At 50.9% G+C, this 27,091-nt stretch overlaps 1 protein-coding gene across 1 annotated transcript; it reads right to left on the reverse strand.

The window, feature by feature from the left end:
• Positions 1-12: 12 nt before the first annotated feature.
• Positions 13-27,051, reverse strand: ZNF541 (zinc finger protein 541). Its single transcript, XM_044759923.2, has 15 exons — positions 26,697-27,051; positions 22,412-22,655; positions 18,699-20,529; positions 16,948-17,006; positions 16,530-16,689; positions 16,098-16,271; positions 14,840-15,164; positions 11,879-11,942; positions 11,116-11,258; positions 10,623-10,726; positions 9,777-9,852; positions 9,131-9,219; positions 1,203-1,343; positions 843-1,024; positions 13-729 (listed from the first exon to the last, which is right to left on the reverse strand). The coding sequence occupies exons 1-15, from the start codon at positions 27,001-27,003 to the stop codon at positions 570-572; spliced, it is 4,059 nt and encodes a 1,352-aa protein (XP_044615858.1). The 5' UTR covers positions 27,004-27,051; the 3' UTR covers positions 13-569.
• Positions 27,052-27,091: the final 40 nt, after the last annotated feature.

The following is a 27,091-nucleotide window of genomic DNA, read 5'->3' on the forward strand; positions in this document are numbered from 1 at the left end:
ACAGCTGCTCAAGAACCCAATTTAATAAGATTTCCAAGTCGACACGTACAAAAAAAACCTAACAATGTACAAGTCACTGCAAGACTAGGGACTGAATTTGGAATGCAGAGAGACCCCCCAGGTGAGGGGGCCCCAACAGGTTGGAGATCTGAAGGTATTTTCCCACTGATTCTCTATGTCTTGGCTTTATCTAACAAATGGAACCAAACCCTCAAACTGAGCTGAGATTTAAGAGCTCCGCAGATCTAACGTGGTCCCTCCCAGAGCCTCCCTGCCCTGGGAGGAGTGGAATCGAAAGAGGAGGAGAGACTATTAACCTAGAGAGAATGGAGCCTCCGGCACCAGCCGACACAGACTTCACGGTGGTCCGATGACCGTGTGCTTCTCCTGCCTATTTGTGACCAAATGCCTGCCATGTGTGCAAGCTGGGCTGACCAGTGGGGGAGAGTTGGGGTCGGGGAGGGCAGAGGGGTGCCCTAAACACCTTGGAGAGGCTGAAGGGAGATGTGACGTGACAGGGCTGGAGGTCCCCTCCGCGACCGGATGCCTGGCCCGGCTGCCAGCCGGAGTCACCACTGCAGGGGCCCGATGTCAGCCCCGATCTCCTCCTCCTCCTCCCTCAGCTGGAAGGGCTTCACCGGCCACTTCACCCTGACAATGGGCTCCACGTGGTCCTGAAGCCGGTGCCGTTTCATGTGGGCATTTCGACTCTTGATCTTGTCAAACACCCTAGGAGTCAGCCGGGGACAGGAGTCAGAGCAGGGGCAGGCAGGTCGCCCTGAGGGCAACCACAGGGGGCTGAGGGCAGGCTGGCGTGAGCACTTCGCGGAAAGGGCCGGTACCTCTCACACTCTCGGCAGGGAAAGACGCCCTGGCCCTCCACGCTCCCCGGTGGCTCTGGGGTCCGCTTGGGGCCAGTGTTTGGGCAGGAGTTGAGGATGGACTCCCTCTTGTAGCTCTTGGTCTTTATCTTTAACTCGGAGGGTGGACGGTGGCTGGGTCTCTCCCGAGGGCTGCAAGTGACCTGTAGGGGGCAAAAACAGCGTTAAGGGCAAAAGCCCTTCTAAGGGAGATGCCGGGATCCAGGGCACCGACATCCTCTGCAGGAAAGCCCCTCCCATGGGGCGCCCTCCCCCAGCCGGCGACTTGGATGGGCAGTGGGCCTTGGATCAGCGCTGGACCCCAGACCCCGGACCGTCTACCTTTGCTTCTGTCCTGTCCACCTCATCCGAATCTCTCTTGACTCTCTTTTCCAGCCCGGGAGCTCGGCTGCAGTCAAACTTGATCATTTTCTTCCAGATGTAATAATACTCAACACACTGGGCTACAGTCTTTGTCTGGATCTAGTGAAAGGACACAGAAGCCAGCTGTGGGCAGTGGCTCACAGCATCCACGAGTATCGCAGTGGACCCCAAGTCCCCTCCCCACGGGGCCAACACCACTTTTTGAAAGCCCTCCTGAAACATCTTTCCCCTCTGGCTTGGCATGCCCCTTTGCTACAAGGGGCGGAGAATCACAGGGTCCTCCCGGGTGATGAGGGTGTTCAGAGCGAAAGCACCGTGACCAATGCCATCTCAGCTCTGCAGGCTCTGAACAGCAAGCCCACCCCAGGAATCCTTCCCCATGGGAAGATGCACACGAAGGTATGCCACAGGGACGCTCACGGTGACATCAGGCCTGATGGCCACAGGTTTACCAACAGGGGCTAATTAAAGCAGAAGGCCGTCATGCAGTGGACCACACAGCCTTTGCAACAGCTAGGCAGAGCCCCACAAGGCTGAGCAAAGTGGCCCACGAGCGTAGGGGGAGGTTCTGAGAGCACGGCTGGATCCGAGGGCGTTTGGAGCCTGCCATTTGCTCTTCCTTCCACTAAGAAGTGACCCCATTAACGACAACTTCTGTAAAATCAAGAAGGATGGGACAGTTTAATTGTTCTAGGAAGAAAATTTCTCAGGAAAATTAAGCTGGCCATTTAACATCAGGAGCTCACTTTAGAGAACATTTTCTCCACGTGGATTTCTTTCAGCTTCGTGTGTATTCACAATCTGGGAGTCAAAACAGTACATCCTCTGCCTGCCTAAGAAATATCACTAGGTTTAAAAAGAAAGCTGGGCTTCTGCTTCTAAAGAAGATGGAGCAGCAGGAACCAGATTTACCCTCCCATCCACAACAGTGAAAACAAACAGTCCAAACACATGAGACAACGGTGGGTAAGACACTAGGCATCAGCCAGGGCAGGGGGATCCAGGCAGAGCCCAGTGGACTCCCCAAGTTGAGATGGAGTGGAGCGTCTGGGGCGACCAAGGTGGTGAGAGTCGCAGGACAAAGTGCGGCAGAGGAGAGAGCTGCACAGAAGAAGGGCTCCAGAGACCTGGAGAGAGCTCTCCTCGAGTTCAGCCAAGTGCTGACCAGCCCGTGCTTTAAGGAGACTGCCCACCGCTGGGTAAAGAACCATCCAAAAGGATCAGAGGGAAAGGTGTCTGTCGCTCACACATGGCTGGGAACGTGTCTGCTCCCACCAGCCGGGGGGCACACCTCATAGTCCAGGGGGCATTGGCAGAGGAATGAGAGGGGTTTTGCCTCAGTAATGAGGAATGATTAGACCTAGACAAAAAACTGTTCTGGGCCCATCTAAAAAAAAAATCTAAAAGCAATGCCCAAAAGGAAGAGGCTGTTTTCAAGTACCTGTGTTCTAGAACATAGTTCAAGAATATTTATAAGAACGCAAAAATATCCAGCACCCAACGAGCTAAAATTCACAAGGCCTGCAACCCAGTGAAAGATGACCAGGCATGCAAAGAAGTAGGAAAATATGACATACGATGGGGGGAAAAAATCAACCCAGAACAGATACGTATGTTAGAATGAGCAGGGAAGGACATTAGACTGTATAATATATGTTTAAAAAGTAAGTATAGACATGGAAGATAGAAAAGAGACACAAATAGAACTTCTGGAGATGAAAACTACAATGTCTGAGATGAAAGCTACACTTCATGAGATTAATGGCAGATTAGACACTGCAGAAGGAAAGATTAGTGAACTTGAAGACACAGCAACAGAAGCTACAGAAAATGAAACACAGAGAGAGAGAAAAAATCAATAAAAATGAAGAGTATCAACGAGCTGTGGGACAGTTACAGGAAGCCTGACACACATCTCCTCGAAGGAGAAGGGAGGGACAGAAGAAATATGTGAAGAAATTAGGCTGATTTTCCCCAAATTTAATGAAAACTATAAACCCACAGATCTAAGAAGCTCAACCAACCCCAAGTACAAGAAAAAAAATGAAGAAAACCACACAAAGCACATCATAATCAAAATGCTCAAAACTAGTGATAAAGAGAAATTCCTACAGCCAGCCAGCCAGAGAAAAAAGACACATTATAAACAGAGGAACACAAAGACAAAGAAATCAGATTTCTTGTTGGATACAATAAAAGCCAGGAGAAAATAGAGGAAAATCTTTATTACTGAAAGTAAAAAACTGTCAGGCTAGAATTCTATACTTAGCAAAAGATCTTTCAAAAATGAAGGCAAAATACTCTTTTAGACTTACCAAAGCTGGAAGAATTCATTACTAGCAAACCTGCACTACAAGAGATGTTAAAGGATTTACATTTACTTTCTTCTGGAAAATGACACTAGATGGAAATATGGATCTACACAAAGAAATGCAGAGCAATGAAAATGGTAACGACGTGGGTAAATACACACGACTTATTATTTAAATTTCTCCAAAAGACAAGTGACTATTTAAACAAAAGCACTGATAACATATTGTGGGGTTATAACGTACGTACAACGAAATGCGTAACAGCAACAGGATAAAGGTCAGGAGGGGAAGTGGAAGCACGCTGCTGTAAGGTTTTCCTTCTGCACATGAAGTGGTATCAAACTCTTGAAGGCAGATTGTGATAAGTTAATGATACGATAAACTATAAACCCAAAAGCAACCACCAAAATAAAGAGTTACAGACAGTACGCAAACAAAGGAGATAAAACAGAACCCTAAAGTTTACTACATTAATCCAAAAGAAGGCAGAATAAGTGGGTACGGAAGTAAGAAGAGATGAGACAAACTGAAAAGAAACAGCAAGACGATGGACTTCATCTAACCACTTCAACATCACACTCAGTGTGAATGGTGTAGACACCCCAGTTAAAAGGCTGACTATTTGACATGGAATAAAAAAGCAACACCCCAACACATGCTCCTTACAAGAACACACTTTAAATAAAAAAACAAATAGGTTGAAAGTAAGAGGATGAAAAAAGATATATATGCAAACACCCATCATAAGGAAGCTGGAGGGGCTGGCTCTATTAATATAAGAAAATACAGATTTTAGAGCAAAGAGTAACACCAGGGATAAACAAAATCATTTCATAATGATAAGACGGTAAATTAAGCAAGAGGACATAAGAATCCTAAATGTTTATGCTTCTAAATCGGAGCTTCAAAATACATGAAGTAAAAACTGACAGAACTGCAGAGGGAAACAGACCCACAATTACAGCCAAATATTTTAGTATCTCATTCTCAATAATTGCTAGAACAAGTTGACAGGAAACGTACGGAAGACCGGAACCACACTGTCAGCCACCCTGAACTGACATTTTAGAAAGATCTTGAACAAAACAGCAAAATACACTTTCCATGAGTGCACTCAGATCTTTTACCGAGATGTAGACCGTGTTCTGGGCCATGAACAAGGGTCAAGAAATTTAAAATGATTCAAGTCATACAAAGTATTTCTCTGATCACAATGACATTCAATTAAAAATCAATAACAGAAGAGACGTGGAAAATCCTCAAATATTTGGAGCCTAAATAACACACTTCTAAATAACTCATAAGTCAAAAAAGGAATGAAAAGGGAAATGAAAAAGTATTTTGAACTGAATAAAAATGAAAATCCAACACACCAAAATTTATCAAAGCAGTATTGTGAGGGCAATTTATAGCACTAAACACCTGTATCAGGGAAGAAGACAGGTCTCAAATCTATGACCTCAGCTTCCACCTTCGGAAACTAAAAAAAGAGCAAATGAAACCCAAAGCAAGCAGAAGAAAGGAACCAATAAAGAGCAGAGCAGAAATCAAGTATTTATTTATATATTTTTTAAAGATTGGCACCTGAGCTAACATCTGTTGCCAATCTTCTTTTTTCTTTTCTTCCTAAAGCCCCCAGTACACAGTTGTAGATTCTAGTTGTGGGTCCTTCTGGTTGTGGCATGTGGGACACTGCCTCAGTGTGGCCTGATGAGCGGTGCCACGTCAGCACCCAGGATCCGAACTGGCCAAACCCTGGGCTGCTGAAGTGGAGCGCGTGAACTCAACCACTCAGCCATGGGGCCGGCCCCCAGAAATCAATTAAATAGAAAATATCAACATAACCATAAGCTGGTTCTTTGAGAAAAATCAATAAAATTGATAAGCCTCTAGCCAGAGTGATCAAAATAAAAAGACAAATGACTAATATCAGGAGTCAGGTGACATCACTATAGTCTACACACACAAAAAGGATAATAGGAGGATATTATGAACTGTATGCTAATATATCATCAACTGAGAAGAAACGTACAAATTCCTTGAAAGACAAAAACTACCAACAATCACTCAAGAAGACATTGATAGCCTGAATAGCTCTACATCTGGTAATAAATTGAATTTTCAGTTCAAAACCTTCCCACGAAGAAAACTCCAGGCTTAGGTAGCTTCACCACCAAACAGTTCTAAACAAACTCTTCCAAAAAACTGAAGCAGAGAGAACACTTCCAACTCATTCCGTAAGGACACTGTCACCCTGACAGCAAAGCCAGATGATAATATGACAAGGCAAGAAAGCTACAGACCAACATCCCTCAGGAACATGGATGAAAAATTCTAAACAAAATTTTAACAAACAGAATCCAGTAATATATATATAAAAAGGACAATATACCATGACCAAGTGGAGCTCATCTCAGAAAGGCAAGTTTGGTTTAACATCAAAAATCAATGTAGTTCATCATAGGAAACTAAAAAAGAACAACCATACGAGCATCTCAAAAGATGCAGAAAAAGCATCTGATACAATCCAGTATCCACTGCTGACATAAACTCCCAGCAAGCTAGGAATAAAAGGAACCTCTTCAACCTGATGAAGGATTTCTACAGTAAACCTACAGCTAACATCATACTTAAGAGGTAAAAGACAGAATGGCTTCCTTTCGAAGATCATGAACAAGACAAGGATGTCCACTCTCGCCATTTCTACTCGAAAGTGTACTGGCGGCTAATGAGCCAAGAAAAAACTGAAGACATCCAGATTGGAGAGGAAGAAAAAAAACTCTATCTGCAGCTGACATGATTGTCTATGTAGAAAATCCAACGGAATCTACAAAAAACCTACAAAAACTACTAAGTGAGTTTAGCAAGGCTGCAGAACAGATCAATATAAACATCAATTTTATTTCTATACACACAAGCAACAAACTATTGGAAATCGAAATAAAAAAGGACCTTCTGTGACAGCACAGAAATCAGAAGTACTTAGGAATAAATCTGACGAAAGGTGTGCAGCATCTGTATGCTGCAAACTTCCAAACATTGCAGAGAGAAATTAAGGATTTAAATAACTAGAGAGGTTATGCCTTGTTCCTGGGGCAGAAGACGCAATATTGCTATGATGTCAGTTCTCCCCAACTGATCATTGAGTCAACACCGTGTCCATCAAAATCCCAGCAGAGCTGAAGTTTTTTAAAGAAACTGACAAACGAATTCTAAAATTCCTATGGAAATGTAAAGGACGTAGAATAAAAAAAACAACTTTGAAAAAGAATAACAAAGTTGAAGGACTAACATTTTCTGATTTCAGGACTTCTTAGAAAACTCCAGTAATAACGACAGTGTGGTAATAGCTTATGGTAGACAAATGGATCAATGGAACAGAACAGAGTCCAAAACAGACCCGTACATATATGGCCAACTGACATTTAACAAATGTGGAAAGGCAACTGAGTGGATAAAATATGGTTTTTACAACAAAAGGCACCGTAACAATTAAATATCCACATGGAAAAAATGAACTTCTGTCTATTCCTTGTAGCCCATACAAAAATTAACCCAGAATGGATCACAAATCTAAATGTGAAACCTAAAACGATAAAACTTCTAGAAGAAGACGTAGGAGAAATCTTTGTGACCTGGAGTCAGGCAAAGATTTCTTAGATATGACACCAAAAGCATGGTCCATAAAAGAAAAATTAATAAGTTGAACTCAAAATTAAATTTCTTTCTTCAAAAGACATTCCTAAGAGACTGAAAAGCTGTAGATTTGGAGAAAATATTTGCAAAGCATATATCTGGATAAGGGACTTGTGTCCAGAACAAATAAAGATCTCCTACAACTCAAAAAGATGCCAACACCCCAACAAAAACACAGGCAAAAGCTGTGAAAAGACACCTCAGCAGGGAAGGCCCACGGCAAATAAGCACATGAACAGATGCTCAGCATCATTAGTAATCAGGGAAACGCACTGAGATACCACACACTCATTAGAAGGGCTAAAATTAAAAAGACCGACCACATCAAGTGTTGACGAGGGCGTGGAGCAACTGGAGCCCGCGTACCCACTGGTGGACATGTGCAATGGCACAACCACTTTGGAAAACAGATTGGCAGTTTCTTAAAAAGTTAAACATATACCTGCCGTACGGTCCACTCGTTCCCCGTAGGTATTTACCCCTGGAAAAAGTACATATCCATATAAAGACTTGTATGCAAATGTTCACGGCAGCTTTATCGTAACTGTCGATCAGTGGAAACCACCCAGATATCCATCGATAGGTGGATGATTAACCTGTGGTGCATCCACACAATGGAACACTCCTCACCCATAAAAGGGAGTGAACCACCAGTACACGACAACACGGACGAATCTCGAAATCTCAAAATAATTATGCTGAGTGTAAGAAGCCAGACAGTGCCAATCAATTCATAGTGACAGACAGTAGGTAAGGAGCGGACCAGGGACGGGGCAGGAAAGAGGGGTTCCCAAGGGGCAGGAGGAAACTTCGAGGGGGATGGATGCGTTCATTATCTTGGTTGTGGTGATGGTTTTACAGGTGTACGAATATGTCAAGACATCAAATCTTACGCTTCGATTATGTACAGCTTTGTGTACATCAAGTTACAAAAAGAACAAAAAAAATCAGTAAGACATTAAATGTAGTGTGAGCTCATCCTTTTCTGAGTACCTGCATCTACGTGTGCAGCTGGCCGGGGGGTCTAGTGGTTAGGATTCGGGGCTCTCACCCTGGCCTGGGTCCCCTTCCCAGTCAGGGAACTGGCAGGACAGCGGCTGCTGCATGTGGCTGTGATGCTGAAAGCTGTGCCCCTGGGATTTCAAACACCAGCAGGGCCCCCGTGGTGCACAGGTTTCAGCGGAGTTTCCAGAGTAGACAGACCAGGAAGAGGGACCCGGGCACCCACTTCCGAGGAAACTGGCCATGAACACCCTGTGAACAGCAGCGGAGCGTGTCTGATGGAGGCAGACGGTGGCGCAGGGCTCCACTCTGTTGCACACAGGGTTGCCGGGAGTCAGAATCGACTTGACGGCACTAATCAAACCCAATATACGTGTGTAACACCTGTACGGGCAGCAGCCTGAAGTGTACAGCCAAACAGTGGGAAGTCGGTCAGAAGCACGGCTGCGGGGAGGGACGTGGAGGGCTTTATTCTGAGCACGTGACGCATTTCTGTACTGTTTGGACTTGCTCACAACCAGGGCTTTTTTTTGGAGGAAGACGGGCCCTGGGCTAACTACTGCCAGTCCTCCTCTTTTTGCTGAGGAAGACTGGCCCTGAGCTAACATCCTTGCCCATCTTCCTCTACTTCACATGTGGGACGCCTACCACAGCATGGCGTGCCAAGCGGTGCCATGTCCACACCTGGGATCCGAACCAGCGGACCCCAGGCCGCCAAGGCAGAACGTGCACACTTAACCGCTGCGCCACCGGGCCGGCCCCGACCAGGGCTTTTGAAATGCATTAACTGCTTACAGTGGGAGCAGAGCGTGCCCTGACGGCCCTCTGCTCCAACTCTGCTCGGCTGTGGGAGGCGCCCGCCCCCGCTCGCCTTACCGTCTTGTGTATCAAGTAGAAGTCCTTCTTGTGGGCACAGAACGCCTTCTTAAAGAGCCTCTTCTCTATGGGCGTCCAGATGTCCGAACCTAGCGGAGAAACAGCCAAGAGAGGGGAGGACGTTTCTCCTTCAGGGACCGCAGCCCCGGCTGAAATGCAGGCCACTCATCTTTTCAAAGCTGCCACTACCGAGAGCCGGTTAGGTGCCGAACATTCTGCGAAGCCCCGAACCTGCTTTATTTCATACAATCCTCACAACCACCTTAGCAGGTCGGAACCATTACTGTCCCCACTTTACAGATGAGGCTCCCACCACTTAACGGTCTCGCGAAGGGCAGGCGGGGGCCCCGGGCTGCCTGACTCCCGGGCTGCTGTGCTCAGACGCTGAACCTGAGCCTCCACCTCCCTGGGGCCAGGAGCACCCCCTTCCTGGAGGGCAGGGCCCCCTAGGAGACCCCTGGTAAAGGGGACGGTGGGATCCAGCTAGAAGAGAACGGCGCCCCCTGGGTTGCCCTGGAGAGGATGAGCCCTCCGGAAAGGCCGGAAGCCCCGAGAGAACTCCGAGAGGCTCAGGCAGAGCTTGAGACTGATGGTCACCAGGGGTCTCAGCCGGGCGGCGCCCAGGCCGCAGCCTTGCTCCAGTCACCTGTGTAGCGGTAGTCGGTGAGGGGGTGCGTCCGCGGCTTCTGCGGTCCTCTCAGTAAGAGGGTCTCCAGGGCAACCTGGAACAAGAGGAGGTCAGGCCACCAACCGGGGGAGGGCGGGGAGGGCGCGGCCCACCTTCATCCTCTCCTCATTCAGTAGCTCCCTCCCTAAAGCCTGCCCTCCCCCGGGGCCACCCCAAGTGCCTGTGAGCTGTCTGAGGCACACGGACTTCACCGCTAGGCGTACCGCCGCACGCAGCTGCCATCACTTTTTCAAAGCAAGAGCTTCTCAATGGAGGAAGCGGCGTGTGCGTCTATTCTGGCACGAGCTCCTCGCTTCATCAGGGACCAGTCTGGAGGAGCACCGCCCTGGCCCCGTCTTCACAGCACTAATCATTATCTGACAATATTTTTAATACTTTTTTTCTTTTTTTTACAGAGGAAGATTCACCCTAAGCTAACATCTGTTGCGAATCTTCCTCCTTCTTCTGTTGCATCACAGGTTTTCACACGTGGGTTTTTAATCAAAACCATAAAGCTCAGGAAATAAACCAGATTATTGCAGGACCTAGGCTGGGTCTACTGGGTTCCCCCTGAGATATGTGCTCTGTTGTCGCCCCAGTGAAATAACTGGCTGGCTGAGGCCATGTCAGTGCATTTCCCCTCCAGTTCACAAGGACCATGCCAATCCCAAAGCCAGGGGGAGAAGAATGGGGGGGCTTCTTTCAGTTTTCAGTGACTGCAAACCCCCAAGCAGATGGCACACGGCATGCACCCAGAGCCCCCAGCCCCAGGAGAGCAGGGAGCTGCCCCAGGCGCCCCGAGCCCTGGCCCTGCCGCCGCCTCACCTGAACGTTGCCGTGGGCTTCGTGCAGACAGTGCAGAGCGAGCTCCAGGTTGGTGCCCCCGCCGGGCATCACGCTGGAGCAGGCCACGTTACAGAGCTCAGTCACTGTGTTTCCAGCGAGCGGTCCCAGCGGAGTGTGAGGGAGAGGAGACAGAGGGAGTGAGCGAGGGCCAGGAAGAGACATCCCCAATAGCAGGGGCGCAGGGGGGAGGGTCCTTGTCACCATCTCCCTCACATCTCGTTGATGGCAGGCTGAGGGAAGGGAGGGACAAGGAGGAAGGGCAGAAACTCTGCTCCTGGCACCTGCTCTGGACCAGCTACTGTGTGAGATGGTGGGGGGGGGGGTGGGAGAAGGCAGCACGGGAGGAGCAATATGGGGCCAAGGACTAGCTCCCCCCGGGGACAGTGCTCCCTGGTCAAGGCAAGAACTGGGAGGAGAAACCCCGTGGAGATGGAGGGGGAAGCAGGGGCCTTGGGAATCTGGCCTCAGCCACCTCTATCCTGCGTTTCTGGGTTGGTCATCACATCTCCCCATGGCTTCCAGACCAGAGAAGCGACATGCTCATCAATTCCAGCCCGCGATCTCTCCTGGAGCTCTGGGATCTCCGCCTGAAACCGGCTTCCTATGTTGATGTGTCTAAAAGGAGGCCACACACACACAGGCACGCAACACATACAAATGTGACTAAGACGGGAAATAAGAGAGACACGTGTGCTGTGCCCTGCTCTCCGGCCACAGCCCCATTCTATGGAAGCCCTGCGCCATCTCTCAGATGCACTGGGTGGTCATCACCCCTGCCAGACACAGGCAGGCATTCCAGAAACCTGTTGAAGGATGTTTCCTTCCTCCAGTTTTCTTTATCACTAAATTTCTGGCCTCAGGTGTTTCGCTTGGGGTCCCGGACGGGGGGTACCTGCTGACACCTGTCACACTTCTACATCCACAGCCACGCTCCTCTAACCACATTCCATGGACGCTCACGAGTCTCACGCTGTGCCATCAAGCCTACCTGGAACCTCCCTGGAAGTCTGTCCCTCATGGGCCCAACTCTGGTCTATCTGGACAGAGGAATATTGAGAGAACTTCCCACATATACCTGGAGAAACCCACCACCTCTCTCCTGGGGAGGCTCGGTTACTAGACCTCATCCCCCTGGGATGAAGGAGCCCTTGGGAAAAGCAACGCTGGAATGCAAGGTGGGTGAAAGTGTCCCCACTTTGGGAGGACCCTCAGGTTCTAAGTCTGTTCCAACTCACGGTTCAATGCTGATCTTAGTGTCGTCCTTCACCACACAGATGCCAAAAGAGCCATCCATTTGACCTAGAAAACACACAGTGAAAATCCTCAAGAAGACTGACTAGAAGGGATCCGCAGGGTCCCTTCTGCCTGCCTTCACAGGGCAGCTGAAAGCAGACTCTTTCAGGTTATACGGTATGCAGGTTCCTCAAAAAATTAAAAATAGAACTGCTAAATGATCCGGCCATCCCACTTCTGGGTATTTATCCCAAAGACCTGAAATCAGGATCTCGAAGAGATCTTTGCACTCCCATGTTCCTTGCAGCATTATTCACAATAGCCAAGATGTGGAAACAACCTAAGTGTCCACTGACGGGTCAATGGATAAAGAAGATGTGATATATACATACAACGTAATACTAATTAGCCTTAAAAGAGAAAACTTCGCAATATGCAACAACACGGATGCACCTTGAGGACATTATGCTAAGTGATAAGCCAGTCACAGAAAGAGAAATACTGCACGATTCCACTTCCATGAAATATGTCAAGTAGTCAGATAATCAAAGAATGGAATGGCAGTTGCCAGGGGCTGGGGGTGTGGGAAATGGGGAGTCGCTAACCAATGGGCATGAAGTTTCAGTGAAGCAAGAAGAAGCAGCTCTAGAGATATGCTGTGCAAGGCTGTACTTGTAGTCACAATTCTGTATTGCACACTTAAACATCTGTTAACAGGATAGATCTCATGTTAACTATTATCACAATAAAATAAAATTTAAAAAAAGACTGCATGGAAGGGGGATAGGACTTCTAAAAAATGAATAATAAGGAACTCAGCAAAACAACAAAGTAGCTGATGAAAATTCTATTAAAAAATAGTAAGTTAAAGTCTCTGGAAGTTGTCCTAAAAGCATACAGCATTTTAAGAAATACTCACTCAAGAAAATCAACTAAACCTTGGTAAGAACAGTGAGATTCTGTGGCAACTGCGCTGTGATGCGCGCCCGCATCCACCCAGTCCCCAGCTCTGCGTAACAGCTCTACCCAGAGTGCTCCACTCCAGGCAAGGGAGCCAAGAAGACAGGGGTCCCTCTCTCCCCAGCTCTCATGCTTAAAGAATGAAAGGAAGGTATAGTAAAATTTCTCATCAAAGAGAGAATATCATTAAGAGACAGAAGTCATAAAAAGAGAACCAAATGGAAACTCTGGGGTTAAAAAAGTACAATAACCAAAATGAGGCTCAACAGGAGATTTAGGGCAGCAGGAGAAATGATCAGCAAAGTTGGAGACAGATGAAGAGAGATTATGGAATCTGACGAACAGAGAGAAAAGAGAATGAAGGAAAATGAAGAGAGAAATGGGGGACATCATTAAGTGCATCAACATATGTTAATGGGAGTACTAGAAGGAAGGGAGAAAGGGACAGGAAAGTATTAAAGTACTAATGGCTGAAAACTTCCCAAATTTGATGAAGAACAATATACACATCCAAAAAGCTTAAGAACTCCAAGTAGGATAAATACCAAGAGCCCTACATCCAGACACATCATAGGCAAAACGTCAAAAGCCAAGGATGAAGATAAGATCTTGAAAGCAAACAGAGAAAAACAACTCGTCACATATGAGGGCACCCCCCCCCCCCCCGCCATGAGGTTAACAGCTGACTTCTCATCAGAAATGATGGAAGTCAGAAGGCAGTGGGCTAAGACATTCAAAATGCTGAAAGTAAAAAACTGTTGGGGCCAGCCCAGTGGCATAACGGTTGGGTGCATGTGCTCTGCTTCGGCAGCCCGGGCTTTGCAAGTTTGGATCCCAGACATGGACCTACGCACCACTTGTCAAGCCATGCTGTGGCAGGCGTCCCACATATACAGTAGAGGAAGATGGGCATGGATGTTAGCTCAGGGCCAGTCTTCCTCAGCAAAAAGAGGAGGATTGGCAGCAGTTAGCTCAGGGTTGATCTTCCTCAAAAAAAAAATGGGCAAAGGTTCTGATAGACACGTCTAAGAAGATCTATAAATGGACAATACACATGTGGAAAAATGCTCAACATCATTAGCCATGAAGGAAATGTAAATCAAAACCACAATGAGATACCGCTTCACGTCAACGAGAATGATTATAATAAAAAAGACAGACAATAACAAGTATTGGCAAGGATGTGGAGAAACTGAAATTTTCATATAAAGCCAGTGAAATTTAAAATGGCCCAGCCATTCTGGAAAACAGTCTGGCAGTTCCTTAAATGGTTAAACACAGAGTTAGCCTATAACCTAGCAACTACATTCCTAGGCATATACCCAAGAGAAATGAAAACATGTCCCATAAAAACTTGTACATGAATGTTCCTAACAGCAGTATTTGTAACAGCCAAAAAGTGGAAACAACCCAAATACCCATCAACTGCTGAATGGATGTAATGCGGTATATCCACACAATGGACTATTATTCAGTCATCAAAAAGAATGAAACATCAATACATGCGACAACATGGATGAATCTTGAAAACATTATCTAAATGAATAAACTACATGCAAAATGGCACTTTATATGATTCCAATTATATGAAACGTCTACAACAGGCAGATGCATAAAGAGAAAAAGTAGATTGGCGGTTGCCCAGGGCTGAGGAGACGGGGGCTACGGGGTGCGTGTGTTGTCTGCTACTGGATACAGTGCTTCTTCTGAGGGTGATGAAAATGCTCTAAAATTAGATTGTGTGAGGGGTGCACAACCCCGTGAATATAATTTTTAAAGTGTATACTTTAAGTGGGTGATCCATACGGTATGTGAATTCTCTCTCGATAAAGTTATTTTAAAAATCACTCAAAGGGCAGGTGGAAGAGTGGTCAGGCTAAATGGCCTCATGGTTTTCTTTCGGGCTATAAGGCTCTAAGTGCCTAGAAGACTGCTGGCCACAGACAGCCCCAGCCCCGGAGGCCCGCCATGGACGCGCAGACGGCCAGCCCAGCCGGACTTACCGCGCAGGGTGCTGAGGAGCTTGTCGGGGCTGGCCTGGGCAGACGCGGCGCAGAGCGTGCTGAAATACAGCCCCGAGCCCTCGCGGATGGGGCTGAGCATGGGGGGTGGCGTGTAGGCCGAGCACTGGAACAGCCCCTTCAGGAGGCGGTCCACCAGGAACACGGGCGAGCGCAGGCAGCTCTGGTGGCAGCCTCCCGGGCCCGGCTCCCCAGGCGCGGAGGGCGGCGGAGGCAGGAACAGCACCTTGGGCTGCGGGCGCTTCTTGCGCCTTCTCTGCTGGCTGCTCTCCTTGCTGTCTCTCTCGTCCCCGTCTTTCTCTTGTCCCTGGAGAAGAAGAGAGTTCACAACCACAGGGCTCACTGGAGGCCTCCTCCCACTCAGCCGTCTTCACGATGGGCCAGATGGGACCAGGGGACTGCCCACAGGACAGAGAGAAGTACGACACGCACACACCTGTGCATCCGCACGGGCAACCTCAGCCAAGGAGGCCGAGCAGGGCCACCGCGCCTGGGCCAGACCCCGGATCCTAAGCCTGGCTACATTCTCGTGCCCACAGCCCCAAGGAGAGGCCCTGACTCGGAGGATCTGGAAACGTGTGAGGCTAAAATTGACCATCAGAGAGAGGGGGCCAGAGACGCAGTGCAACAGTGTGACAACATGAAAAACCTCCCCTCCAAATGACAGCAGCTCCCGTGAGATGGACAATGGGATCCAGTCATGGACTCGAGGGGCCTGTGGGTCCACACACTCTGTCCCCGAGTCCAGCACAAGCGTCTCCGGGTGAGATCCTCAGCTCCGGCTGACGGGACTAATGGCCTGAACTTGCGAAGCTCACCCGCACGTGGTCTCCCCTCCTGCCAGTCTTCCTCCTCCTCATCCTCCAGGTCTCGGTTCCAACACCCCCTCCTCTAGGAAGCCCTCCCTCACCTCCTCAGGCTGGTCTCCCCCAGGTCCTCTGCACCCCCCAGGCCTGCCCACCCTGGGTCATCATTGTCTGGGGAGTGGTTTGTCTACCCCATTGGACTGTGACCCCCAGCAGGACAGGGCTGGGGCTGCTGTGGTCGCTGCAGAGTTCCTAGCACTGCCCAGCACAGGACTGGGCAGAGGACGCTCAGTGGATGTTGAATGACTGAATGAACGCACAAACCAAGTTCTTCTGGAGTCAGGATCTCCCGTGGTATCTGGTTCGGGCTTTTCCCACAGCTTCCACGGGGAGGTGCGGAACCAGAAGGAAGGAAGGGGCTAGTAAACACCCACCTTGGCCGTGCTCCCCGGGGGTCGGCTCGCTGGAGCCCCAGGCACTGACACAGGGGTCCCCCAAGAGGCTGTGGCTGTGTTGTCCAAAGACTTCTTGGCTCCCGGGGGACTCTGCCCGTCCCCCTCTGGCCTCAGCACCTGTCTCGGGGGCTTGCAAAACTCTGCGCCAAACACCTAGACGTGGAGAAGGGATGGCTCTCTCAGAGAAACAGCTGGCAGGGGAAAGACGGGCGGCCTCTGGGCAGCGAGGCTGGGGGCAGGGCCAGGGCAGGGACCACCCCCTCCGAGAGGCACAGCCCTGACTCCCGGCCCCCTGGCCAGGCTTCCCCCAGCAGGACGTGTCCATCCTGAGACCAGTGACACCCCGCCGCTTCTCCCCTAAGCCTGTCAGAAACCCTGTAAGCAGAGAACCTGCGGCCAGCGCCCCGTCACCTGCTGCTCCTGCTTCCCTCGAGGTGACGGCCACTGGTCGCTGTGAAAACACATGTGGCTGCCCAGCCCTCTCTCGGTATAAAACATCTGGCTGCAATTCTTGCAGACGTAAGTGCTCCTCGGCTCTGCCCAGTCTGCAGGGCCCCCGTTTTGCTGGTTACTGTGGGAGGACATGCAGGAGGGAAGAAGGGGAGAACGGGACTACGATTTTGTTTTTGGTTTTTCAGTCTGAGCCACCGGCAACTCTTGACGAGCCCTAAGACGTGGAGACAACACCCCAACTCTTCAGGGCCCGGCGCACGCCTCCTCAGGGCGGGAGCGTCCCGTGCTCGCTCACCCCGGGCCAGCGCAGGAAACCCCCCGAGGACTCCTGCGCGGGGAGCCCCCCGGGCGGGCGGGGAGCGGCTTCCGAACTTACCATCCGCCCGCCGTGTTCTCCTCCTTCAGCGGATGGGGGAGCCGGTAGATGTTCCCACCCTGAAGATGAAAACACATCTGAGCCAGCAGCAGGCGGGAGCTGAGCAAGAGCTAAACTCTGAGGCTCCCAGAAGAAACACAGGCGTCGTTCTCTGCGACCCCGGGCTAGCCAATGGTTTCCTGGACGACGCCAGAACAGAAGACAGAACAGACAAAGCGGACTTCACCAAAACTTAGAACTTCTGCGCCTCCAAGGACACTGTCAAGAAGGGCAAAGACAGCCCACAGGACAGGAGGAAAGAGTCGCAGGTCATCTACCTGAGAGGGGACTTCTGTCTATCACACACAAGGATCTCTTACAGCTCATGACAAAAAGATAACCCAATTTAAAACTGGGCAACGGATCTGAACAGACACTTATCCAAGGAGGACATACAAACGGCCGACCTCAGTAGCCATCAGGAAAATGCGGATCAAACTGTAATGAGCCACCCTTCACACCCACGACGATGGCTGCTCTGAGAGGAAACGACGGGACCGTAACAAGCGTTGGTGGGGACGTGGAGAAGCTGGCGCCCTCCACACTGCGGTGGGACGTGGGACGGCGTCACTGCTTTGGGAAAGTCTGATGGTTCCTCAGTTAGACACAGAGTGACCCTATGACCCACCAATTCCACTCCTAGGTGTTTCCCAAGAGAAATGAAAACATACATCCACACAGAAACTGGTACACAAAGGCTCACAGCAGCACTGTTCACAAGGACCAAGCAACGGCAACAACCCTAATGCCCAGCCCCTGACGGACGGATAAACCAGATGTGATATATTACTCCAAAGGAAGACTATTCGGCCATAAAAAGAATGAAGCGCTGATCCAGGCTACAACATGCAGAACTTTGAAAATATCATGCTGAGTGAAAGAAGCCGGACACAAAAGGCCACGTAAAGGATGATGCTAATTATAGGAACGTCCAGAATGGGCGGATCCATAGAAACAGAAGGCAGATCCGCGGTCGTCAGGAACTGGGAGGGATGGAGAGATCGACAGTGACAACTAAGGGTGTGGGGTTTCTTTTTGGGGTGATAGAAATGTTCTGGCAAAGAGCAGTGATGGATACACTAAAAACCGCCAGACGGTACACTTTAAGATGGCGAATTAGATGGTATGCCAATATTGAAGCTGTTTAAAAAAGTTAAAAAAAAAAAAAAAGGTAGCTGTGGCATGACAGGAAGGATGCTGGAGCTCAGCACGTCACCAAGAGAAGTGGCGAAGCTGCCTGCACCCAGGACCTCGCGGCACGATGTGGGGAGGAACCACGCTGATGCTCCACAAGCACCGACGGGCGGCAGGACCCGAACTCACAGCCAGAAAAGACTTGGCGTTTCACGTGGGGAGACTCGAGGGGAAAGGAGCTCTATTTCATATCCTCTGAAGAATTCAAGGAGGCGAATCCACAAGGAAGAGAAAGGCAGAGAGAAAGCAAGCACAAAAAGCACAGTGAGAAAGCAGCACGGCACAGGGCGTCTCTGACAACTCCATGCAACCCTCGTTCTGGTTTTGGGGTTTTTTTGGCAGGGGTGGGGCTAATGGGGGGAACCACAATCTCTCTGAACCTCATCCCCCCCATAAAACTGCATCTGAGAATTCAGAAGTTAAATGAAATGCCCGGACAACTAGAAACGTGGAAACGTCTAACGAATGAGACTCTCGCCTCATGGGAGGTGAGGTCACAGGAGAGAGGGTCCCGGTACCTGGATTCTGTTGAATATCGTCAGCTTGGACTTCGGGTCCCGGGGGGGGTCCACCGGTGGCCCGGCAGACGAGAAGGAGGCCATGGCCACCTGGCTGGGAGACGCCGCACAGCACATATCCATTTTCACCTTCTCCTTCCGGAAGCCAGAGAAGCGCTGGGCCCTGGGGTTGCTGGAGAAGAGCCTGTAGCCTCCGCCCCTGGAGCAGGCCAGGCCCTTTTCGCCCTTCGTGGCTCCCAAAGCCATGCCATTCTCAGCCTGGGCCTGCTTCCCGGGGAGCTGGGCTCCGGGCAGCTCGTCCCCACCTAACTGGGTCTGCCGTGGGCCCCCGGGGGAGAAGATGTCCCCCAGGTCCAAGGTCCCTTTCGAAGATCTCAACTGCTTGGCCAGAGAGATGTCTGGATTCCCAGGAGGGTCCAGACATGACACTGTGAGGGACTGTGCAGCAGTGGCCACTTTGGGCCCTCCCTTTGAGTCCCGCCTCACATTGGCTGGGGAGGCCTCTCTAGGGAAGGCGGGCACGGTTTTCCTCCTGCGGGCTGGGGATCCCTCTGGCTCCGGGTTCCCAGGGCCAGGGTGGAGAGAGTCAACAGCGGGTGCCAGGGCGGGGGGCTGCTGCGGCCACGGCCCCTGCAGTGGCTTCAGGGCGGCCTGCTTGCCCTCGGGCACGGGGAGCTGGGAGGAGGCTGCGGCCACCTGGGCATGGGAGAAGACGCGCTGGGACTTGGTGAGCATCTGGAACACCTGCCTCTGCTCGTGGCTCACCAGGGACTCCTGCGACTTCAGGAACAGCTGCCGGAAGAGCGGTGTGGCATCCGACGACGGCAGCCCACTAGGCTTCTGGACACCCTGGAGGCCGGGCTCCCCAGGGCTCGGCCACGCGAAGGAGTCACAGTCAAACTTGCTCTTCTTGGAAGCCCAGGGGTCATCTTCCTCACTGGCATACCTGGGGTCGCCCGACGCCTCTGCAGGCGCCTTCAGGAGCGAGGGAGGGAAGGGCAGCGTGTCCTCCAGGCTGGTGCCCGGGCCAGGCGAGGGCTCCCCCACAGGGAAGGACTCGGAGCCCTCCTGCGACGGCAGCGCAGGCAGCTTGTGGACAGTGAACATGTTGTTCCCTTTGCTCCTGGGGCAGCCGGGCCGGTTCCGGAGCCACTTGAAGTTGTGGCTCGATGGCTGGGAACCGGCAGACGCCGTCTGGCCTCGGAAAACAGGCAGGCAGGCAGGCAGGGGGCCGCCCTCCGGCCAACCTTCCAGGGAGGACGGGAGCTGGAGCAGCGACGGCTCCGACTCGGCTGGGTCAGCGCCGCCATTCTCCGCCGCCCTCGAGTGGATGGTGGTGAACACGTCGGCAGCAGTTGGCTCCTTCCGTGGGGGGCAAGGCTCCTCGGAAACCTCAGGGCCCAGGATTCCCGAGGCCGCTGTGGTGCAGGAGGAGCCCGACGAGGGCGGGCAGGGGTAGGCCACGCTCCTCCCTTCGCCGCTGTCCGAAGGCCCCGCCAGGGCTGGGCCGGGAGAAGCGATCTTCTGATGGACGATGCTGCTCACAATACAGCGCAGGAGGTCTCTGTTGGGCAAGAGGGAGCCTGGGGACCTGGCTTCCGGGGGCCCCAGGGAGCGCAGGCCGCCCGGTGCAGTGGGGCCAGCCGCCTCGTGGGCGTGGGGCGAGTCCCCGCAGGCCTCCTCTTCCGGGGGCGCTTCCTTCAGGATGCACAGGCCGTGCTGGACCTCGTAGTGCCGGCGCAGCGAGCGGTAGTCGCAGTAGCTCTTGCTGCAGCCCTGCTCGATGCACACGAATGGCTTGGTCTTCTGGTGGGTGAGCATGTGCCCCGTGCTGAAGTCACACGTGAGAAGGAAGTCAGCGGGCGCCCGGCGCGGGCCTGCCACTGCAGAGCCCAGACGCGTCCCCAGGGCCAGGGCACGTCTGCACCACAATTCAGAACCTGTACTCGGCGCCCCAGGACAGACATGAGTGGCCCCCGCCAGGGTCAAAGCAATCTGGAAGGGGCGCTCCTGTCCCTCACCTTTAAGCAAACCCCTTATCTGAGAAAAAAATCCACAAAAGCCAGGCTGGAGGTCCCCAAAGTGGGTTCCCAAGGAACACCGGTCCTCCAGAGTAGCTCCCTGAGGACCTGGGCTCAGCTAGCTAATAAGCCTTGAAAAAGCACTATTTGCTCCTTGGTGGTTCACAGTGCACAGCAGCAAATTTAAAAGCCACATAAGGAGACAGACAGAGAGACATCTGTGCAACTTTCGATGTCTCTCAGACTTATTGGCTCACAGGACCATTTTTTCAAATGGCCCCTTTTAGCATCCTTGAGAACCAGAGTTCTGCAGAATGCACCGGAGGAAATGCTAACTTGGGGATGATCTTTCCTTCAGCAAAGGAGTCTTGGCCTTATCATAGGATTCCTCTAAGGAGACAGCTATCTGGAACCCACTATAGCAAAAAAAAAAAAAATTTCACAGATGCCCAATCAGTAAAAACTTTCTAGAAAACAGCCAAATTGCCTATAATTTCTGCAAATATAAATGAATACGAATATGTATCATATTCATATCATACTGATACCGACGTTAACGTGTTATAAATATAAACAAATGAGTAAGTCAGCCTCTGGGTTCCCAAGAGTCCTACTCTGGACAATCCTATTATAAACGGGACACACGGGGATGCCCAAGAAACAATCAGCTCTTCCCCAAGGCTGACCCGTGGCCTCCCTCTGAGGGAAGCATCAGAGAAGGAATCGGGAGACCCAATTTCTAGCCCCAACTGATCCCCACTTGCCACATGAGCATTACTTCCTTTCCCTGGGGAGGGGGTGGGAGAGGGGATGAAATGAAGGGGAGATTAATCAAAGCCCCCTGGAAAGGTTCGGAGAGCTATAACAAAGCAAAGGATTGGCCTCTCCCACTGGCAAGTCTCTTGGTTTGAAAAAAGTCCATCTTTCCTTCCTCACTAGCAAGAAAGGCTTATTGTTTCCAAGACATTAAGAACACAGGGAATTCTGCTCCTAATCCTTATAATGGGCTTTCTTTTTAAAATCAAGTTAAAAAAAAAATCAAGGGGCTGGCCTAGTGGAGCAGGTTAAGTTTGCATACTCTGCTTCAGCAGCCCAGGGTTTGCCAGTTTGGATCCCAGGCATGGACCTACACACTGCTCATCAAGCCACGCTGTGGCAGCGTCCCACATAAAATAGAGGAAGATTGGCACAGATGTAGCTTAGGGCCAATCTTCCTCACAAAAAAAAAAATCAAGAATTTTTAAAAAAAGGAGTTACAAAAGAAATAGAAGAATTACACTCTATTGCCATGTTCTAGAAACCGGTGTTTGAGAATTTTTCATGCCCCTGTGTTATCTCAATACATATTCCTTATGAAACGCAGATCCGTTCTCCTCAGACACCTACCAGGGACTCCAAATATTTCTCCAGAGTGCGCCCAGTTCCCTCCAGGATGAAATCGCCCCTGGAGTGAGCCATCACAGGCCTCTAAACCAGCAGCACTTTCCCCCCTGGTGTGAATCTGTGGTTGGACGAGTGACCTCTGCACGGCAGCGTGCGAATGGAGCCGTGAGGAAGCAGAGGTCACACTCGGTGGGGGACAAGGTAGCGGGAAACCCCAGAGAGGGCTAATCTGGGAGGGGACGAAAGGACATGGGACCATGGCCGCACCTCCCCCCCCCGCCAGCTGGGTCGGCCCAGACTCCCACATACAGGTGGTCCTGACGCTTGAAGGCCTTGCTGCAGATCTTGCACACGTGCTTCCTCTCCTGGCTGTGCGTCAGGTAGTGCTTGCTGAGCGAGCTAGCGCTGCTGAACACCTTCCCGCACAGGCTGCAGTCCAGGAGCGGGTTCTGCGGGGAGCTGTGCGGCCGCCGTCCCTTCCGGGCGCTCCCTGAGGTAGCCCTGCCTCCGTCGTCAGCGTCTTTGGGCATCTTAAGTGCGCTGAGCCCCAGGTCTAAAGAGAGCGAGAAAGCATGGGTTACAGGTACTTGGGGAGACCGAGGGTGCGGCTGGAGCACCCTGCAACTCTCAGAGCCACGCAGACTGAAAGAGTGGGCCTGAACTCCTCCTCCAACTCCTGCGGCCCTCAGTGCAGAGTAAGCAAGGTTTGGGGCCAGCGAGGGAGAGAAGGACCCTGGGCAGGCCATGCCCGCAGGGCAGCCCCCGGTCCTGGTGCGACACTCGGATGATGGCAAGAGGGGGAAGCACTTCCAGGACATGGTGACCGAGAGCGGTGGAGCTTGACGACCACACATCCATCGCACTCTTGGAAGGACAATCCAGAAATACCTCATCTCCAGCCTGGTGTGACTCCTTTCTCCCAGCCAATTCCACTTCCGGGTTTTCAAATTAAGGAAATTAACATAGATCCGTACAAAGAATTAGCTGCAAGGGAGTCATGGCAGCGCTGTTTTTCCTGGAGAAACATTAGAAACAACCTAATGTCTGACAAGAGGGCAACGGGGGGCTGCATCCTGGTTTCAGTGGCCGAGGACACAAGCATTTAAGATAAAACTGTAGAAAAATATTCTGTGACATCAAAGGATGTTCATGCCATACTACCGAGTGAGACAAATGCAGCCTGTTGCAAAACAGAATCATCCTTGTCTTTAAAACAGAAAATAAATTTGAATCGAAAACAAACTGAGAGAATGGGACTGACTGGTAGGTTATGGGCCATCTTTAGTTCGCTCTTCTTGTGTCGCTGGGTTTCCATGTTTGCTGTATCCCATGGGTACAACAATGGGAAGGTATTTTTAGGGATCGCGTCATCTGAGGACCAGGCAAAGGGATGGGGATGTTCAGGTGGGAGAGGGCACAGACTGCTCTGTCTTGCTCCGAGGCACAGAGATGGGTTTAGTGTCTACAGAGTAAAGGAAAGCTGACTGCACAGCCCTGGAGACGTAAGGGCCAGGCACGAGGGCTCTGCAGGCTGACCCTGGCTTCCCGGCCCCTGTAACGCCCGCTCCGGTGCTCCGAGGCACTCAACAACCATCTGACGGACGGATGCATCTCGGAAGATTTTTCCACCCCTTAGACTGGTCTTCAAGATGGACGGGATTGCCTAACGAGATGGCAAGTTTAGAAGTCACCATTTATCTAGGATGCTGCAGAGGCGGGATCCGAGAATCCAACAGGCCAGGGCACGGGGAGGGGGCTGACTGAAGGACCCCAAACGCTCATTCTCTGTGGCTGAGATGCAGCAGGAGAGACAGAGCAGAGAGAAACCTGAAGTGGGAGTCTCGAGGCCCCGACTGTCATCCCAGCTCTGCCTCTGGCCGGGGGCCATCAGTCACTAACTTCCCTGGCCTTCATCTCCTTCACATGAGAAATTACTGTGACGAGCGGCCGAAGGATTCCAACAGTCTAAACAAGGAAAAACAGAACTCTTTCACAGCAAAGTCCTCCGGCTTGCTAGGTCACTTTAAAAATGCCCATCAGGGGGCCGGCCCGGTGTCACAGCGGTTAAGCACACATGTCCTGCTTCGGCGGCCCGGGGTTCACCAGTTCAGGTCCTGGCTGCGGACACGGCACCGCTTGGCAAGCCATGCTGTGGTAGGCGTCCCACATAGAAAGTAGAGGAAGATGGGCACGGATGTTAGCTCAGGGCCAGTCTTCCTCAGCAAAAAAGAGGAAGATTGGCAGCAGATGTTAGCTCAGGGCTCATCTTCCTCAAAAAAAGAAAAAAAAAGCCCATTAAAGCAACTATTAAACTAGAAAACAAAATGTTGTTTCAAACAATTGGCAAGGACACTGACAAACAGCCTGCAGAGTCAATGGCTGGGAAGCCACACGATCTTCCCAGACAGCAGTGTTATGAGAGCTCTGAAACTGTGTTCTCCAACGGCAAACCCACTTGGAGGAAGAGGTTCAAAGAACGAATCCAGAGGAAAACTCGATATAAAAAGTTGTTCACAGAAACACTGTAGCCGTCTAACAAGCAAGAATATGCTCTAACAATACAATGGAATAACTATTACTGTGATAGTTGAAAAGTCTACCTTCATATAAGAAAGCAAACACACTAAGTTTTAAAAACTTCAGAGAGAATTATACACTTAATGCATCTGTGCAGAAACACGTTTATCTGAGTGGCTTTACCCATGTTTTTAAAAATTGACGTGTGGGAGCCAGGCTGGGGATTTTTCTTGTTATTATTTTTCTTTATTTTCTAAGTTTTCTTTAATAAATACGTATTTCTTTTCTAATGTGCATTGATATGGACCTGACTTTAAGTTGAAGAAGTGTAAAGAGTTAAACTTTAATGTTCAGTGGATTCCTTTTTTCATAAGAAAAAAATTTAAGTTTAAAACAAATTAGGGAAAGTTGAACTAGATTAACTATTTGTAACATTTTTGAGGGGGGCACAAACCCTATAGAAATCTAGCGAAAGCTAGTTTCTCTATCCAGCAAAAGGCACACAGATTTGCAGTACCAGCATTTCTCAGGTAATTTCTGCAACTGGGGTTCAGAACCCTAATTACTGGCCCGGTGCGTCTAACACTGCAGACATCCCATGATTCTAGGATCTCCTGTTTAGCCCCCGTTCCAACGTGAGAGCCAAGCTGGCTCTCGGAAAACTAAGGGAGGTGCGTCTCTGAGGGAAGGGCGCCCTTGTCCCCAAGGCTGTACTGGTCCCTGTCTCCACTGCCAGGTCTTGGCCAAGAGCCACTCTCCAGACAAGCGATATCGTGTGTGCAGGGTCTCAGGAGTTTTCCCTTTCAGCAAGTCTTCAGGGCGTTTCTTGAGCGGCTTATCCCAGTGAATATCTGTTTGGCAGGGCCATTTCAAATGGGGCCTCCCACATGCATGGCATGATTATAAATATTGAAGAGCTCCAGCTCAGTCAACCCATGTAAGCAAGTTACCCAAGAACCCATGAAGAGGGTTAAAAACAAAAAATCGGGGGCCGGCCCTGTGGCTGAGTGGTCAAAGTTCCACGCCTCTGCTTTGGCGGCCTGGGTTCGTGGGCTTGGATCCCACACACAGATCTGCTCCATTCGTCGGCCATGCTGTGGAGGCGTCCCACACACAAAGTAGAGGAGGACGGACACAGATGTTAGCTCAGGGCAAATCTTCCTCACACACACACAAATCGGATTTATCTTGTGGGGGAAGCTTGAAGGCACACCGAAAGATGTCACCAAGGTCTCTAAGTAGTCCATTCGTTCTCCCTTCGTTCCTCCACTGCTGATGAGAAAGATTCAGAACTGAAGCAGTGGACTGCCTGAAATTAATTCTAACAATATTCGTAAAAATAACTACTATCTGGGGCTGCCCCGTGGCCGAGTGGTTAAGTTTGCGCGCTCCACTGCAGAGGCCCAGGGTCTCGCCAGTTCGGATCCTGGGTGCGGACGTGGCACCGCTCATCAGGCCACACTGAGGTGGTGTCCCACGTGCCACAACTGGAAGGACCCACAACTAAAAAATATACAACTATGTAGTGGGGGGATTTGGGGAGAAGAAAGAATAAAAAAACAAAACAAAACAAAAAAACTATTATCTGCCCGGTGTTTTACAGTGTATGAAGTGCTTTCACATTCATCTCTTCCTTTGCCTCTCACTGCTACGACTCGGGGGGGCAGGTCGAGTGGGCATCATTGTCCCCCCACTTTACAACAAAGACACTGAGCCTTAGGAAGGTCAGACCACCAAGGAACAGAGGGACCGGATCTCAGTTCCTTCTGGAAACGTGAGGAGGGCTTCTGAGATGTGGCAATGGATGGGGAAGTCTCCCATAAACTCAGCCATGCCACACACAGGATCAGAACAGCCCCAAATGCCCAAGTTCCTCAACCTCATTCCCTAGGATGGGGGTTCAGGCTCCCTGACTAGGAAGTCGGGAACAATTCCCAGGTAGATAAAAGGTAACTGCTCCCTAATCACCTGTGGAAGAGAGCAGTGTTCTCCACCAGTCTGCGCAGAATCAGTCCCCAGCTGGCCCCAGGACCCTTCAAACAGCCTGCCAGGCCCTTGACCCCGTGGACGGCCTCACCTTGTAAGGAAGTCTGGGACTCCGGATCTGCAAACTCCTCCAGCAGCTTCACGGAGTCGCCGTCCCTCCCTGAGTACAGGGACAGGGTGTCCAAGTTGTCCTCCAGGGCCTCGCCGGGCACATCGGGCGTTGGGAGGCTGGGGTCCAGGTCGGAGCTACTCAGGTCAGCATAGAGCAGGTCTCGTGGGCTGGGCCCCAGGTCCCGGTTGAGGGTGTCACTGCAGTTGAGCCCCTGGCTCTTGGAGAACGAAGGGAGGTGCGTCTCCGAGGGAAGGGCACCCTCGTCCCCAAGGGTGTACTGGTCCATGGCTCTCCGGGGCCAGGTCTTGGCCAAGAGGCACTCTCCAGACGAGCAAGGCCGTGCAGGGTGTCAGGGAGGAGAGAGCCCTGGGTGG

This window comes from Equus asinus, chromosome 26 (genome assembly GCF_041296235.1).
Source record: "Equus asinus isolate D_3611 breed Donkey chromosome 26, EquAss-T2T_v2, whole genome shotgun sequence".
In the NCBI taxonomy this organism is placed as follows: Eukaryota; Metazoa; Chordata; class Mammalia; order Perissodactyla; family Equidae; genus Equus; species Equus asinus.